We start from the raw sequence: 18,666 nt of genomic DNA, 5'->3' as shown, positions 1-18,666 counted from the left end.
AAGCAATCATAGCCACTGAACCATTTCCCCAGCCCAGAAATCTTTTTAAATATTATCATAAAATACTATCAAAGAGATACTTCAATGGCTCAGCAGGTAAAGGCACTTGCTGAAAAGCATCCTCAAGACCTGAGTTTCATCCTCAGAACCGACATGATGGAAGGGGAGAACCAGCATAGACATGAGCTAGCATGTGGGCACATATGCATATGTGCATGCATACACTACACTACACACACACACACACACACACACACACACACACACACACACACACACTCATTCACATAAACATACAGACACACGAACTCGTAAATGTTTTTAAATTTTTCAAAAGTAGTTCCAGGCCATGCAGAGACATATAGTGAGTTCTTGTTAAACAACAACAACAAGAACAACAAAACCCTTAATGTAAGTGAAATAAGAAGTGTAGCTGTCAGATATATAAGTCAAAATATGTTTAAGACATTGGATAAATAGACAAAAATCTTGCCAGGCATTGGTGGCACACGCCTTTAATCCCAGCACTTGGGAGGCAAAGCCAGGCGGATCTCTGTGAGTTCAAGGCCAGCCTGGTCTACCAAGTGAGTGCCAGGAAAGGTGCAAAGCTACACAGAGAAACCTGTCTTGAAAAACCAAAAAAAGAAAAAGACAAAAATCTTTCAGGAGTAGGTTTTATACTCTTTTCATCTTAATCTTGAAAAAAGAACTTTCCATTAAAAAATTCAGTGGTGAATACTGGAAAAAAAAAAGAGGGTGGTAAATTTTGAACTTATTATTTCTTAGTTTCCATGATTGTGGATAAGTTTATTATCACAAATTGTCAACTGATCAAAATAATCCAGAATATTCATCCAATAAAGCATATTTAAAGCAAGAAGTGGGTATTGTTTTTCATCCATGAGACCTTGGGTTAAGCAAAAGAAGGAAGCAAATGAACAAACCCAACTACTTACCACCTTTCTTTCCTTCCTTCTCATTCTTAGAAAAACTGAGGTGGAGATTCCAATTATGATCAAATTTACCCTCCACAATAGGTAGGCTACCTCAATGGATCTAAGTACATATCCATCCATCCAAAGGGGGGTCGAAAAAGAATGTTTATAGAACACAAAGGAAGCTTCAGAAAACTAGGATTTTTTTTATGTTTTCTAAGGAGTGAAAATGTAAAATGTGATCAACTGCTTTGGGAATTGATATGTAATTAGGGAAAAAGTCTCCTGTGGGGGGCAATCCCATCCCCACTTTTCTCCAGTGTACTCTTGAGTAGGAGCAGCAAGAAATATTAAACAGAAGGATGGAGGGGAGAGAAACAAACAGAAAATACAGACTAGTCTCTGTCAAAGGGTTTTTAAAGGAACGCCAAGGGGTGGAGCAAAAGACCTCCCTCCCCAGCACAGCCAAGTGCAGACCATCTCAGACACCTGCACTCAGGCCCGTGGTCCAATCATCCTCTTATGCAGACCTGCTGGGTAAAGCCACTGGGAAACCTAAATGGGTTCCAACAGTCTCCTAGCATGACATTTTTACATCTGCATAGAAACAATCTCAAGAGCTACAAATTGATACTTAGTTATAGGAATATTGAACTGTTAATCTTGACACGATATCCCCAGGTCACAAGACACTCAAGGTTATCATAGCTAATACTCAGCCTAGCAGGTGCCCACCACAACTAAATAATTTACCCTTGCTGGCTCATTTAATTCTCATAAGACCATCAGGATGTCAGGGAGGGTAAAATATGCATCTGTACAAATCTGGCCCACAGCAGATTTCACATCTCAAACTTCATTGTTTTAAGTACTTAACCACCCTGACATTCACAACACCAAAGATCTTTGCATGATTCTTTACATATGAGACACACATATACTTATTTTTTACAATTGAGGCTGTAATTCATTCTCATTTCTGTATTTGTTCTATATTATAGTAACTACACATAGATGATATTCATTTTGTCATATGAATATAAAAATTTAGAATATAAATGAAACAGCAATGCATTCATTTTGAATGTATGAATACAGCAGGAGGCAGAAAGCAGATGTAGAATAAACAGATTTTTGACACTCTAGCACTTGTAGTTGAAGCATATTGAATATAAAGTTGGTGTACACAAGTCTATCTAAACAATAAAGTCATTAAAGTGTTTATTGAAGAAAATACAACAAAGCCCATCACACTGGAGGAAGGAAGTACTTCTGAGGGTAATGCCAAATGCTATTTGCTGATACATGACTATTTTCTGAAGTCACAGAAGAGTTTTTGTACCTAAAAGCAGTAGTTGGTTTATTTAAAAACAGACAAGGTATAAACAAATACAATTACAGTATTCAAAAAGACCAGTTATATATAGGTGACTGTCTATGCGTATGAGTACAGATGCAGGCAGAGTCCAGAAGGGATTAGTGCATCTCCTGGAGCTTGAGATATAGGCAGTTGTGAACTGTCTAACATAGGTGCTGGGAACCACACCGTTCTTTGCAAGAGCAGTGTGTACTCTTATCCACTGAACCATGTATCTGGCCCCCAAATTAGAGTATTTATAATGAAAGTGTGTGTATTGAGGGAGAGATGTTCATTAATTTATATCATCCCATTGCAACATAAAATTGATATAGAGCATCATATCAACCCAATTATCCTTTATTAGTTAATTCAGTATTTGAACTGGTTAAACCCACTAGTTGGTATGATGACATGGTATGGAATACATTCACTATCTCTCCTTGAATATAATTTCTTTATCTGAAAAAGGAAAGTTGTGGACAATCCAAAGGTTCTTTCAGGCAGTCTGTGACTCATGGCCACCATAAGATAGGCTTCACTATAGCCTGAAAGACCAATATCTATCTCAATGGCCTTTTTTTCTAGGTAATATGAAAGAGGAACAATGTAGTCATTATTAGTTGAAGCTGTATCACAAAACAGTCAAGTTTCAAAATTTTTTCATTTCTGTCAAAATGAGTCAACTTCCCAGTGAATCTGGTAACAGCAGTGTGCCAGTAGCTTGACTTAGTATAACTGAAGATGCCACAAACATCTTCAATGAGCTGTTTCAATAGCCACAGGCATGTTTTCATTTTTACTAATTTGGGGGGGGGCGTAGTAATAAGCATCATGGCATGCATGTGGAATTCAGAAGACAACTTTGTGGAATCGATTCCCTCCTTCCACCTTGATATGTATCCCTAGGTTTCAACTCAGGCCACCAGACTTTCTTGGTAAATGCATTTACTCACTTGCCCTCTACCTTATCTTTTCAGACTGGGTCTCTCATTGAATCTGCAGCTTACCAATTCAGCAAGGCTATCTGGCCAGCAAGATCAAGGGATCAGCCTTTCTCTACCTCCCTCGCACTGGGATTACTGGCACATGCGGCCACACCTGGATTTTTATAAGGATGCAAGGGATCCAAACAAAGATCTCCATGCTTGCAGAGTAAATACTTTATCAACTAAACTATCTCCTCAGACTCTTGTTTGTTCTTTTTGAGGTCTTGCTACATATCTCAGAATGGCCTCTAACTCACTATGTAGCCCAGGCTAGCCTCAAACTTATAATGGTCCTTCTCTTTCAGCCTCCTATGTAATGGGATTATAGGTGTGTGCTACCATACAGGGCTTATACTTATTTTTAAACTGTCAGTTTTCTTTTTAATTTAGATCTAAGAGGTGACTTTCCTTTCATGTTTTTAAGCATATGGCAGGGACATATAGAACTATAGGAACCTTTTGAAGATCATCCAGAGCAGTTGGCCCATGGAAATTTACCTCTTCCTGCCACAAGTGGACCATGAACCAGAAGTTTCCATACCTTTCTAACTGTATCAGCACAGGAAAAAGAAGTTTTCTATGTGCTAACAAGAAACAAAGGAAACAGAAGAACTACTGTTTAAAGTCAACATCTGAAGTGCCAAAAAGAGAAACAAGCACTTCACTGCCTCCTCACACTAGCAGAAATAGCAACCTTTGAGCACAAGCTTGCTGAAGGAGCAAGCCTAGCCGGTTCCCAAGGCCTTACACTTCAAACAGAGGGCGGAGGACATTTTCAATGCTGTTCTCTTCCCCTATGGCAAACACTGTATTCTCATGACTATTGCACAACGGAAGGCACCTGGTTGAGGAAAAGCGATCCAGGGCCAGGCCATGGATTCCCAGGTAAACATTCACAATGGGGCCATTCAACCTAACGGAAAATGACTACAAGTTAAGAGGCTTCCCATATCTAAATACTCTAAGCCACATCTGGGTCCATTCTACCACAAACATCTCGTTTATAAATACTTGACCTAACCTCCAACCCCCCAACTCATCTGATCTGTCCCTTTTCCCTATACAACACCTCCTATTTTCCCAGAACCCAGGACAAATGAGATGAAATATTTGTTGTTGGCCTTGAGAGCAGGCTGGGAAAAAAGTGTCAGAAAGAAAATATTTGGGAAAGAGGTGGCAGGTATAGATGAGAATCCAACCATTCCACCAGTGAGAAAGGCCCAGAAAAGCTATTCAGACATAAAACCAAATACTTCCAAAGCCTGCCAATTATAATCTCCTGAAAAGATTGTGAGAATTCAAAGAGTAAATTCATTTGAATAAAGGCAGGATTTTATGAGTAACAATAGTAAAAACATTACTAATAATCATGCTAAATACAAACAGTGAGGTATGGCTGTTCTAAGGTAGCAAACACAATATTTCAAAGGAATCATTATGAACTACATTAGGAAGAACCTGAGGGCTAAAATAAAGAAGCTAAAATTTATCCACCAGAAATTGGAAATAAATTGGAGACCTTTAATAATGGTTGTTATGTGGTAATACTTTAAAATACGTAAAAGGACATTCAGACTAAAGAAAGGCACTATGGTGGGGTACTTAGGCTTCCTAGGACAAAAATGCAATGGTGTATTCAAGCAATGAGCAGGCTGAGTGCAATGGAAAAGAATCAAGGGAAGCACTTTGGTCATTGGCTTGCCTTCCTTCCTTCCTCCCTCCCTCCCTCCCTCCCTTCCTCCCTGCCTTCCTCCTCCTCCTCCTCCTCCTCCTCCTCCTCCTCCTCCTCCTCCTCTTCTTCTTCTTCTTCTTCTTCTTCTTCTTCTTCTTCTTCTTCTTCTTCTTCTCTCTCTCTCTCTCTCTCTCTCTCTCTCTCTCTCTCTCTCCCTCCCTCTCTCCCTCCCTCCCTCCCTTCCTTCCTTCCTTCCTTTTTTTCCCCCCAAAATTCTAAATGCTCAAAGAAGGAAATCAAGAAAAAAAAAGCAAGGAGGAAATAAAAAGTCACTGGGCATCTCTTGGTCAGTTTCTTCCTAATCTAACAAAAGAGGTTTCCAGGAGCTTGCTGGCTAGCACAGCAGCATTCAATCAATATGCAGATGGACTGAGCTCAAATGCTGCCACTGAGAAGAGCTTGCTTTTACGGAGATTGCAAGGAAGCAAGGAAGAGAGAGAGAGTTCTGAAGAAGGGGAAACTAAGCAAAGGCAGGAGTGGGGCAGACTGGCCTCCTCGCCAGGGAAAGCAGAGCTTTAGTTCAACAGCTCCTATTCTGACAGCCAAATCCAAGTAAAGAAGCTCCAGGAAGAGGGGTAATGACCGTCCAATGTGTCAGTACAGGGAGGTGACAGGGGGCCATCACACAACAGAGGCAGCTGTCAACACCTCAATAATCTAATCTTTACTTTTAACCTAATATATAATACACAGGGACACACATGTGAATATGTGTGCATGGGTTGCACAACTTGAACTCAAAAAGTAACTAGACTTTCACTAGAAGACAAACCAAGATTAGTGGGAGAGATTTATAGCACTGCATGTTGTTGTATAAGTGAATTAAAAAATATACAAAAAAGATCTATGTTGTGTGGCTGCTAGAATTCACTACATGAAAGTTATTAGTATTGATATTCTAGAATAAATATTATTAGAGCAACATGTACAATGGTTTCATAATGATAGTATGTTCATACTTTGGAGTGGTAAAAAAATTGCCCATACTTATTTTTACAACTAGTCTGCCACCATCTTGGCAAAATAATTCAAACAATATAACCCACTCTATATTAAGTGGACTTATTTTGTGCACATTCAGTCATACTGCCAATTAACTCTTAAGCAGTCAAACAGCTTTAGCATCCAAATAGTAACAGAGTTCTTCCTAGAAAGCTGCCCAGAATTTCCTCCCTGTTTGTGGTAAAAGACTTCAGTTTTACAAATCTTAACCATTGTGAATGAGATTCAAATGACTGAGAAACTTCACTTAGAAAAAACAGCTTGTAGCCTTTAAAAATACCTAAGAATACAGTGACTAAAGTGGCCCTACAAATATCTTATCCCATTAATTCTGGTGGCATTACAACTAGAAAAAGTTGCTGAAGACAAGCCATCTGTTAATACGAATCAAAAGACTCAAAAAAATTTACAGCCTTAAATCTGATCATCATACTCCTGGAGAATTTATTCAAAGGATTTAACTTCAAAGAAAAGAAAATGGACTGGGGAGGATTGGATGTATGAAGACTTGATGGAGCTCAGAACTCTAGAACCTACAGAAGTATACGTCTATAACCTCACTGTTCCAACAGCACAAGGAAAGGTAGACACAGAAGAATCCCTGAAAGTTGGTGAGCCAGCTAGCCAGGCACATATACTGGCAAAAAGCAAGAGAACCTTTCTGAAACAAGATGGAAGATTAGGGCTGATGTTCAAGGTTGTCCTCTGTGGGTACATGCCCACATTCACACTGTGAACACACACACACACACACATACACACACGTGCACATGCACACACAAATACACAGAGAGAAGGGAGAGTGAGGAAAGGAGGCAGAGAGAGAGAGAAAGAGCGAGAGAGCGAGAGCGAGAGCGAGAGCGAGAGCGAGAGAGATTTTTAAAAGAAAAGATCTAAACACATGAGGATGTTTATTATGACACTACCTAGCAGGACTAGGTACTTTACCAAAAATAGAAACATCCTATACATGTATGCCATAGCAGAATGCTCAGGCATTGAGAAGGAAGAGCAGAAAAGAAAGGACAGAGGGGTCAATAAATGGCAGAAGAAATAAGGGTGGCAGTGTGTTGAGCATGCAAGATCTTACTATAAGGCTGTAAGGAGGGCTCTCTGTGTGTGTGTGTGTCTGTGTGCATGTGTATCTGTGTGTGGAGTAAGGGACAGATTGGTAGTACAAAACTTGCCAAGTCACACACACAAGAAAAAAAAAGATGAGTAACTTACAAATTGGAAGCAGCTCCTGACGCTTGGCTCAATGTTACTGCCCCCAAAGGAGGCAACTTCACCCAACTGTCTTGGGATTTGAATAGAATCATGCAGAAGAAGACCCAGCCTACGCTGGTCACAAAATCCAGTTGAACTTGCCACTTGCTTGAAAAGATCTATAAAAAGAAGAAGGGGACTATGAAAATCAAAGCATTGGAACAAGTGGACAGAAGCAGAACCCAATGCGCAATGCAATGCAAGTACTAGCCAATATTCCCACAGATGGGGCTCACTGTTTCGCTTTTTACTTTTATTTTATTTTATTTTATTTGTGTGTGTGTGGTCTAATGTAATACAGGCTGGCCTTAAACTTGCTATCTAGTTGAAAATAAGCTTGAACTTATTTTCCTGACTCCAGCTCCCGAGTGCTAAGATTAAAGGTGTGTGGGTTTTATACAATGCAAGGGACTAAACACAGGGCTTTCCCCATGTTAGACTGAGAGGAACATATGTCTATAAATTAGGTTTAATCATCACTACCTACATATGTAATATGAAAATTTAAATGAACTGCAGCCCAACAAAGAAGGTGAGTTTACATGTATTATTTTTTATTTCATTTATTTACATGTGGAGTGCTGGTCACATATACTACAGCACACATGTGCAAGTCAAAGGAAAACTTGCAGGAGTCAATTCTCTCATTTCACCTTACAGATCCTGGAGATAAAATTCAGCATTAGGCCGAGTGGCAAGTGCCTTTATCTACTGAGCCATCTCGCTGGCTGTACAAGTACTTTTAAAAGTTATGTTTTATCGATTGATTATGTATGCATGCATTTAGAGTATGTGGAGGTCAGGGGGTAACTTACAGGAATTGGTTCTCTCCTTCTACCATACGGATCCTGAGGATGGAACTTGGGTTATCAGCAAGTATTTTTTTTTTACCCAATGAGCCATCTCATCAGCCCCCTAAATGTATTCTTAACAACTGAATTATTCAAAGTAAAACACAATCCCTTGGTAATTATTCTGGATATATAGATATGAATGTCTACCACAGAAATTTTAGAATCAATAGCCATATATTTAGCCAAAAGCATGTGAGTATCAGATATTAAAAGATGCAACAAAATCAGGACTTTTTACAGAGTCATAGCCCATTAAGCTTCATAGAAATTGGCATGCTTGCTTACATAGGATGATGTGCTCATGTGTAGTTAGCTCATATCATGCTATGCTATCATTGATTTTTCGATGTCTGCCTTACTGTTTCTGTATTTGTTTTTGGAAGAAAGGGTTTCACTAGGTAGTAAAGGATGACCTTGAACTTATGAACATCAAATGGAGACAGGAAGATAGGAAGAAAGCACTCCCATGTCTTTTTAAAAGACAATAAATCTAACTTACAATAAGTAATTAAAATATTCTAAAGATAAAGGTACTCAGAAATGTTGTTTTATCTGAGATCATGTTAAAGGGTTAAAAAACATTGTTCAGGTTTGGATGGGGGTTGTTTTATTTTGTTTTGTTTAGTTCTTAGGAAAGGAAAATTCACATGGAGACTATATAAAGTGAGTGCTACAGTGATTTGTGTATATTATGCTTTACTCTATAAAAATGGGAAGTATGACACAGCATGGCTTTGGGGAAAAGCCATGTCTTTTGTCTGCTGCCTATCTTTACACCTTTTCATCTATGGCTAGTTCTTAGGTGAAAGCCAGGGCAGGCTAGATTTGTTCAATTCCTCCTGAAAAGGCTTCCAAAAAGCACTTCTGGGGAGGGAGGGGTGGCATATAGAGTCCTTTATACTGAGAATGGATGGTGACTTGGCTTGGTCACCTGAACTCGAACTATCAGTCCCTTGACATTTGCCTTTTATTTAGATTTCTAGTTTTTTAGTAAAAAAAAAAATCCCTATAACCAATCAAAAGAAAGTTCTAGAGGGTGCTACTTACCTTTTAAGAAATAGCAGGCTAGCCATCCCTCAGAGAGTAAAATGTTAGTCACATCACAGAAATGGATGTGTCAGTACAACTTGCAGTAAGATGATTATAAAATAAACAATGTGTTCTGAACTCAAGTGCCAGACAGTATTATTTAAGTGGGAATCCAAAGAGACACAGGAAATGCAGGGATTAAACCTTCCCATTTCTTTCCCTTGACTTACACAAAGGGGTTAGGAAATCAGACTTTATCCCCTTGGAACACGTGTTTACTAAGACACAGTCAATGTAACATAAAATAATACTTGGATTGGCAAGTACTGAGCAACCCTCAGTCTCTATTTAAATACTTTGTTTAATGTCTGACAGGGAACAGCACAACCCAAGTTTTATGACACTTTAAAAGCATCTCGACATCTAAAGCGACAAACCTGCTATCAAATAAGAATGTGTAGCCTTTTCTATCTAGAATGAGAGTAATTAGGCTGCATCAATAAAATATGGAGTTCATACACAAGACTTACATCTGTACTTGTCTTCCAGGTGTGCTTTACACAGAGAAATGACACCAGTTTTAAAAGACAGGACACGGATCCTCCCTGTTCGTCCCCTATTATGAAGAATCAAACCAGAAAACAATTACTGGCACTCCAATAGAGTATAGAAGCTCCTAGGTAAAGGGCAAAAGGGTCTTGGATACAGAAACACTATAGACCACTGTTTGATTAAAGTTGTTAAGAACTTTTCTGAATTCATTATCTACTTGCCTCATGACCTAGAATGCAATGGGAAAGTATTATGAACCAAATTAATGAATATTTACACAATTCTCAACTCTTAAAAGCGCTTACTTGAATTGCCAGAGTAGCTCTACATAAAATAAGGATAAAATACTCTTCCACCCATGTACAGGGAGGCACCTTGATTGGGTAAGAGGAAGAATTTTATCACTGTGTACTTAGCAGTTATGGTTACTAAAGCAAATTGTCAATTTTGGTTGTTGAAGCCAAAACCAATTTCTAGCAACTAACTCTTCTCTGTTCAGTACTCCCAGAATTTCATCAAATCACTGCTTACTAGGAAGATGTTACACAAAATATAAAATATGAATATTTATATCCAATGAAACCATGGCATACACTATCAGAAAGCATTCAAATGCATGCTCTATAAGATATACTTATCACGATGGTTGGTGGTGACACACACCTTTAATCCCAGCACTCAGGAGGCAGAGGCAGGCGGATCTCTGTGAGTTTGAGGCCAGCCTGGTCTACAGAGCGAGTTCCAGGACAGGCACCAAAGCTACACAGAGAAATCCTACCTCAGAAAAAAAGAGATATACTTATCAAATAGTCTACTTCTACACGAACATTCTAATATGGTTATGTTTTGTTATATTAGAAAGTGAAATAAAGCATTCCACACAAAAATGCAATAACACAAAAATTTAACTATGGGGTAAAAAAGAAAAGAATGGAATGAACAGATTTCCATTTTGTAGCAAATGTTTTTCAACAACATTTTAGCTTTTTGTTTGATTTTGGAAAGTAATTGTATCTCAGATTTTGGTATGTTTGTTGGTCAATATGCTCTATTTTCACTTAGTACAACTTACTAGATCTCTTATTTAAAGAAAAATATTAGACTCAAATGCTTTAATAAAATTCCTGTCACTGCAAAAGGTTATCTGTTTTCCTATTAGGAAAAAGCACATCAAAGTTGACAGGTAAACTTTATACAGCAATTTAAGTCTTTCAGGAGTTAAAATTATCTTGAAATAACTTTCAGGTAGGTTAAATGAAAGGTCACATCTCATCTACAAAGAAAATGATGCCAACCAAATATATATATATATATATCAGGTAAGACCTGAATATAAACCATTATCAAAACAAATGTAAATGTAATCCACAATTAAAATCTGATATGTTCAAGAACCAAGTAGATAAGTATATGCATTTTATAGTCAGATGGTGCTGAAACTTAAAAAAAGTTAATACCTTACAACAATAACAAGGAAAACAGTGTATACGCATATCAAAAGGAGATGATAGAAGCATATAACAGAGGCAGAAGGGAAAGTATTTGATATGCAAGTCCTTTAAGAAATCCTTCCAAGAGTTTCAAATGGAAGTTATATACTAGTTGATATGTGAAATAGGGCATGTAATAATTCTGAGGCCTAAGAGGAATTCGGTGAAAAATCAAGACCAATTCCTCTGCTTCCTTCCTCAATTGTGTTCATTAAGCTGAAAACAAAAATGAGAACTGGGGCTATGTCCTGTGTACAATCCAAAGGAAATAAATGACTGCTCTCTCTAACTAACAGAGGTTGATGAATAGAAGTGCCATAGAGTAGCTCTGTAAAACATTATTAAAACACAAAACAACAACAACAAATTTGCTTGGTTTCCGGAGCTAAGTTTGCTGTATTTGAGCTTATTTTCATTTTGTGTGACTCATCTACTCACAATCTCTGTAACTGTCCTGCCTATCTGCTACAACAATTCTGATCTGATGACAGGTCATCTCCAGGAGCACTGCTATCCCTACCCACTCACTCCAAAGTGGATGGAAGAACTCCAAAACACAGGTGAGAGAAGGAAAGAGCCACAGCTACATGACAACTCATTCTATTGGAAAAATGACTTTTCTTGGGTTACGGTTGGATTCGGATCTGAGAGCAGTCTGCATTCCAGCTTTTTTTTTTTTCTCGCTGAGAGTCTCACTAGTAGCACTGGTTGCCCTGAAACTTACACTGTGTAGACCAGGCTAGCCTCAAACTCCCCAAAAGCTGCCTGCCTCTGTCCCTGGGATTAAGGGCTGCATTCCACTTCTTACTGCTACCTTATCAAATATGTTTCAAGTCATATGCAGAAAGGATTTATCCTGGGGAGAAGACATCCATAGCTGGGACACTGCTATAATGGCAATGTTGTTTGTGTTGGCAATGTGTAAGCTAGGTCCCCTCTTGCCATACATACGTATCATAAACATTGAGAAGCCAGTTGAGACACATATCCACACAGAGAGGGACGTTGACCAAGTTGTTGTGCTCTTGCTCCAATCGATCATAAATAGTAGTCAAACAGTTAATGATCTGCAGGATATCCATGGGCTGGTCATTTGCCTTGAGGTTGTGCTGGTCCAAGGCATCACATGCAGCCGACAGGCTCAAGAGATCCACTACAAAAACACACAAAAGTACAAATGACCCAAAACATAAAATTTCTTTTTACTCCTTTTCCTTTGAGAATGCTGGCTGAGTTAATTCCTACCTTTTAGTAAACACCAAACCCAAATTCCACCCTGTTTTAAAGGTATTCTGTTTTCATTTCTCAACTTTTAAGTTGATCCGGTTTTATCAGGACTCACAATTTGAAGTTGTTTTCAGATCTCACTGGCATTGGATGAATATACAAATATACACAATTCCCTTCCCTGGAATCAGAGCATCTGAGAGTTAAAGGGAACAGTCTTCTAAGTCAATTTCTATCTGAGTAGGAAAAAAAGTTGCAGTAGAGATTTTGAAAGAGATAATGGTCCTTTCTCATATTAGTGATCAATTAGATGAATCTATATGGTTAGGCTTGTGTAAACTCAATTTCTGGCTATGCATTTATAATCAGTAAGCATTTATCCCTTAAAATAGACACCTCAGCTCTTTTTGTTACCTTAATACCAGATTTAAAAAGTAACCCACTTTAATAACATTTTCTGAAGGCAAACAGCATGATCTATCTATCCAGCCTTCAAGCCTAAGGCTAATTTATTTCTCCCTTTCACCTTCAAATTGCATTTTACAATATATTTTTTGACACTTATAAGAACTTGTAAGGCTAGGGGAGATTCCTTTGGTCTGAAATAGTATTTAATTATATGCCAAAAGAAAAAATTAACAAAAGTGAACTTCCATCAGCAAATCACTAGCTTTATTCCCAAGTGTCATGAAAAGAAGCTTTTCTCTAAAGCCAATTTATTAATCAAATTGAAAATGCAACACTGGTGTTGTTTTTAACCACCTAAGCTATGCTCAGAATTGTCAGTCCTTTGAGACAAAGAATCAATGATAATTAAGTGCCTCTCTCACACACCTCAGGGGAAGAGGCACTGCAATTATAAATATAGCTTCAAATGAAATACACATAAGCAATTTCATTCAGTAAACAGTTTTTCCAATAATAAAAGGAATGAAAACTTAAGGCTATAACACATTTTACTAGTTACTGGTGGTAGGTTCAAATTAAATATTAAAAAATATACTGGTTAATGCCCGTGCATCAGCATACTGTCTCTCTTGAAAAAGAAAAATAGAATATTCTGTGAAGTTTCCCTAGAAACATGGAGATCTAATGGAAGAGGCAAGAGATACATTTTATTATTTTTCACTCCCATAAGGAAAACTCTGTGCTCCCATCCCATGGACCAGTTCCCTAAAATATCCTGGACTAACATCCCTCTTCCTCCTTTACATATTTTATTTTGCTAAGAATGGAATTCATGACCTCACACATCTTTTACCACAGCCTCTTTTGCTTTAAGATACAACCATGTGCTGCTGAATGTCAAGGACAATTTTTGAGAAAAACATCAGTAGGTGATTTAATCATTGAGTGAACATCACAGAGCACAGCTACACAAATTAAAAAGTCGACTACATTATCAGGCTGCATAATGTTCTGGGATCACTGTCGGTGACTGTCCCAAGCATCCTTATACAATGCTCCACTGTACTCTAAAAAGAAAGAAAGAATCTTTTTTAATGAAATCTGAGATTGTGCAAACTCGGAAGTAGGAAACTGGCAGATGGGCAAAAGAATGCAGAATAAAAACTGACAATGAGAAGAGGCAGGAGGCTATATGGAAAGGGGGGGCTAACTGGGGACAACATGCGAGACAGAAGGGAGGTACAGAGACATAGTAGTAAGAGTTTCATCAGCTTTTTTATCTGCCTGACTTCCTGAGAGCACAACTGAAATGCAGCTCATGGAAACCTTCAGAAATGTAGTATGGCAGCTTTGTTATTGGAAGGGTGGAGTAGATTTCTTCCATATACCAAAATTCATAGCATAGTTCTTTATGTATTGATGAAATGCCATGGGTCCTATGAAGTGTTTCTATTTTCTTTTTTGTTACTATATACTTTAATTACTAAAAATATTTTGCTTTTGATTTGAGGATATAAGAACAGTGAGAATTTTTACACTCACTTTTAATGAAGTGTCCAATGAACTCATATGATGGTAACAAATAGTGAATTTCAGGTTTTTGGACCTAATCTCGATACAGGTGACTAGGCAGGCAACACACACAACAGAAACTTTAGAGTATAAATAGCTCCAGAGGGGAGGGAGGCAATTGCTCTGAAAAAACAGAAGCAGAAGATGACACAGGATAGAAATACTGTGTTCTTGGCTAAAACCGGATGTGGTATGGTTAAAAAAAAATCAATCAATCACAGAATATGGGAGTCCACAATTCCCCAAACAAACATAGCAAACCAAAAAGCAGAATTTTGTTATCATGGAAAAATATTTAAAAGCCTTCTACTTAAGCAGACACAGGCGATACAACAGATCAGCAAAAATGTGAGGAAAGAGATATGGGCAACTGAAATTTCTCTCTCTCTCTCTCTCTCTCTCTGTGTGTGTGTGTGTGTGTGTGTGTGTGTGTGTGTGTGTGTCTGTCTGTCTGTCTGTCTGTCTGTCTGTCTCTCTCTCTCTCTCTCTCTCTCTCTTTGTCTTTCTCCCTCTGCCTCTCTCTCTCTCTCTCTCTCTCTCTCTCTCTCACACACACACACACACACACACACACACACACACACACACACACATGTTTAAACCAAGCCTATTAAAGAATACACAAGTTATTTTGGTGAAACTTTTAAACAAAATGATGAGCTTTTCTGCAAACTTCAGTAAATAACCAGCAGATGGTTTTGTGAAGCTATTCTTTTTCTTGACACCAACAATTTCCATTATATGACTCTATACTATGATTTTAAATAAATGTATACATGCACAAATGTGTGTGTGCTCTCATGCTTGCACATGTAAGAGCACTTGTTGCTCTTGAAGAGGAACTGGGCTTGGTTCCTAGCACCCACATAGATGGTACCTCACAACTATCACAACTTCAGGGATCTGATGTCCTCTTCTTATCTCCAAGGGTACCAGGCACCCATGTGGTACACATATATACACACAGGTAAAATGTTCATGCACATAAAATAAATAAATATTGTTAAAATGTTTTCTTTCAAAAATGCTTTAAAGATTTTTTTAGAGATTATTTTTAATTATGTGTATGTGTGTGGGTATATGTGTGAGTATGTGCATGTGAATGCAGATGGCCAAAGAAGCCAGGAGCTAGACCCCCTGGAGCTGAAGTTACATGTGGTTGTCCCAATATGGATGTTGGAACATGAGTCCTCTATAAGAACAGTATATGCCCTTAACCACTAAGCCATCTTTCCAGCCTCTTCCAAAAATACTTTAATAGAAGAAGCTATAGCTTCGATGTCATTAAAGAATAGTACCACATGGTGGTGTGTTCTTCATGCCTTAATGGATAGAAAGAGAAGAGAAATGGCTCCCTTTTAGCATCATATATGCCATGCAGAAGAGGATCTAGTTAAGCCTACTCATCCTTTCTAGGTTCAAACATCAATTCCATCAGTTACATCCTGTCATTGGCCAAAGGGGTCCTGTAGCATGAATTGTTAGAAGGTCTTAGCAATAAAAACAAACCTGGAGCCATGTATGGTGGTAAATGCTGAAAGATCAGAGAGACAGAACAGGCCACAGTTAACCTCATTTCACCAACTTCTCAGCTGATCCAATTTCCTCAAACTGGAAGCCTCTCAGTCCTCATCTGGAATGAATCTCAGCTTAACTGCTTCTAGAAGCCTAAAAGCTTAGCCAGCCAAAAGCTTAACCAGCCTAGTTCCTGGTCCTCACACCCTATATATCTTTCTGCTTCCTACCACCACTTCCTGGGATTGCGTGTGTCACCATGCCTAGCTGTTTCCAGTGTAACTTTGAACTCACAGAGATCCGGATGGATCTCTGCCTCCAGAAAGTTAGGATTAAAGGTGTGTATGTGTGTCACCATTTTCTGGCCTCTATATCTAGTGGCTGTTCTGTTCTCTGACCCCAGATAAGTTTATTAGTGTTCACAATATATTGGGGAGCACAATATCATCACAGGGTCCCATAGATCTCCTTCCCCCAAATACCACAAACTATCTCTATAATCTAATGGTAAAGCCCTATTGTTGAAGACAGAACTTTCTTATGTCATAAAATATACACATCAGGAGTGAAAATGTTTACAAGATTCATAACCCATTCATAACTAAAATATTACTAAGGTGTTATTTAGGAATAAAAATAGAGATAAACTGTTGATGCTGGTTGGCAAGCTATTCTTAGCTTGTGGTAAGTATAAGTAGCACAGGCTTAGGATTAAATCATGGATGAAAATGTAATAGAAAGTTACTAGAAAGGTAGAGTTTGGAATAAGAACTCAAATTGAGGAAGTTAACAGAATGAATTGGCATGGATCTGAGTGCTGATATTACAGTTGATGAAAATTGTAATTCCATAGCTGGATTAGCAAAGGCTAAAGGGAGACCAGAACTTCCTTCCATTGAGTTTCACTTTCTCTGACCTGGGGGTGGAGCTGAAAACAAAGGAATCTGAGCAACTATTACCTCTGACAAATTGGGCTACACTCATGGGACCAAATTACAATTAAAAAGATAATTCAAGGAAGGGACTTAGAGGTACCTGTTCCCTCTATCACAGTTTTCTTTTTTGATGGATTCCATACTTAGTAGTTCCTTAACTGATCTACAATACATAGTTGCAATCACTGACAATATTGCTATGGTGGCTACTTTTTGTCAATTTAACATAAGCTATGGCTATCTGGGAAGAGGGAATCCCAATTGAGAAAATGTCTCCATCAAATTAGCCTGTGGGCAACCCTGTGGTCAATTTTCTTGATTAATGATTGATGTGGCAGAACTCAGCACCCTGGGGGCAATGCCATTTTAGGGTAAATGGTCCTGGGTTGTATTTAAAAAAAAAAAAAAAGCAAACTGGGCAAGGCATGGAGCAAGACAGTAAATAGAGTTCAGACCTTGCACTATTACCAGGTCAAGAAACTATGGCTAAGTAGGACATAGGCTCTGGGAGACAACCTACAACCATTATGGTGTTAAACTAACATATTATTAAGCTAAATCCTATAGATCAATGCATCTCTCACCTCTCATCTGAAAGGCTTCTGTAGATGGTGATTAACATAGAGACCCACAAATGGCCAGAGTGCAGAGAATCAGAGACTGCACAATTCTCAGTCCTAAAGGTTGTGTGTGTGTGTGTGTGTGTGTGTGTGTGTGTGTGTGTGTGTGTGTCACTCTTATCAAGTCTCAGGGATCATTGCAGAAGAGGGTACAGAAAGATTATCAAGAGCCAAAGGCAATGTATAGCTACTAGAAAACATGTTCTGGGGCACAACAGGGCAGCTGCACATATGAATTCAAAGATTGTGACTGCATGCACAAAACCTGTGCAAGCTCAACCCAGATCCATTCCTAACGTGGAGAGGAGAGTTAGGTACACAATCCCATGCCTAGTTATGGAATCAATGGCAATAGTTAGCTGCTAGGAGAGGAAGAGACAATTTTCTCTTAGTGTAGCCCTTAGAAGTTGACCATAGGCCAATGGAAAACCACACATTTAATAATATTTGGGCTGTATAAATTGTACTTGAAGAGTTTAAAAACAAAAAACCAAAAGGAAGGAAGGAAGGAAGGAAGGAAGGAAGGAAGGAAGGAAGGAAGGGAGGGAGGGAGGGAGAGAGGGAGGAGGGGAGGAAGGAAAGAAGGAAGGGAGGGAGGAAGGAAGGAAGGAAGGAAGGGAGGGAGAGAGGGAGTAGGGAAGGAAGGAAGGGAGGGAGGGAGGGAGGAAGGAAGGAAGGAAAGAAAGAAGGAAGGAAGGAAGGAAGAAAAACAAAGAAACAAGGAAAAATAAAACAACAAAGCACACAACACACATGTTGTGTGGGTAAAAAATGAATGGGTAGACCTGGGAACAAGTGAGGAAGGGGAGGAAATATGTTCAAAACAAGTAGAAAACCTAAAACCTGAAAGAAATAATTTTTTAAAGAGACTTATAAAAAATGGGAGCTGAACTAGGAATACCTGGCCAGGTAGAGTTTACTCTTAAATAGGAAAGGTTAAGTTAGGAAAACAATGTTCTAGTCCTAGTGTAAGGACAATACTTTGAGGGTATCCAATTCCAGAAGGAAGGACAAATATGGAAAGGTGCCTAGAATAATGGGCAAATAAAACCAGTGATTCCTGGTAATGATGCTTACAAAGGGCTCTTTGATATTACAAGGTCTGAGACCAACCACCTCTTTCCTTGTTATGAAACTCCTGGACATCAGAGAGACCACATACTTTCCGTGGAAGACAGATGGG

The 18,666-nt window shown here is 38.6% G+C and overlaps 1 protein-coding gene across 8 annotated transcripts in view; it reads right to left on the bottom strand.

The window, feature by feature from the left end:
• Dmd (dystrophin) overlaps positions 1–18,666 on the bottom strand; it is a 1,920,150-nt gene that overhangs the window by 83,493 nt on the left and 1,817,991 nt on the right. For all 8 annotated transcript variants that reach the window (XM_036174407.1, XM_036174408.1, XM_036174405.1 and 5 more), the window contains 3 exons: positions 12,158–12,359; positions 9,695–9,780; positions 7,243–7,400 (listed from right to left, as the gene is read on the bottom strand). In XM_036174407.1, coding sequence (XP_036030300.1) covers positions 7,243–7,400; positions 9,695–9,780; positions 12,158–12,359 — 446 coding nt within the window. The remainder of the gene's footprint in view (positions 1–7,242; positions 7,401–9,694; positions 9,781–12,157; positions 12,360–18,666) is intronic.

The sequence above is a fragment of the Onychomys torridus genome, chromosome X, assembly GCF_903995425.1.
Source record: "Onychomys torridus chromosome X, mOncTor1.1, whole genome shotgun sequence".
In the NCBI taxonomy this organism is placed as follows: Eukaryota; Metazoa; Chordata; class Mammalia; order Rodentia; family Cricetidae; genus Onychomys; species Onychomys torridus.
The sequence above is the reverse complement of the archived record's forward strand: the minus strand, read 5'-3'. Positions and strand labels throughout refer to the sequence as shown.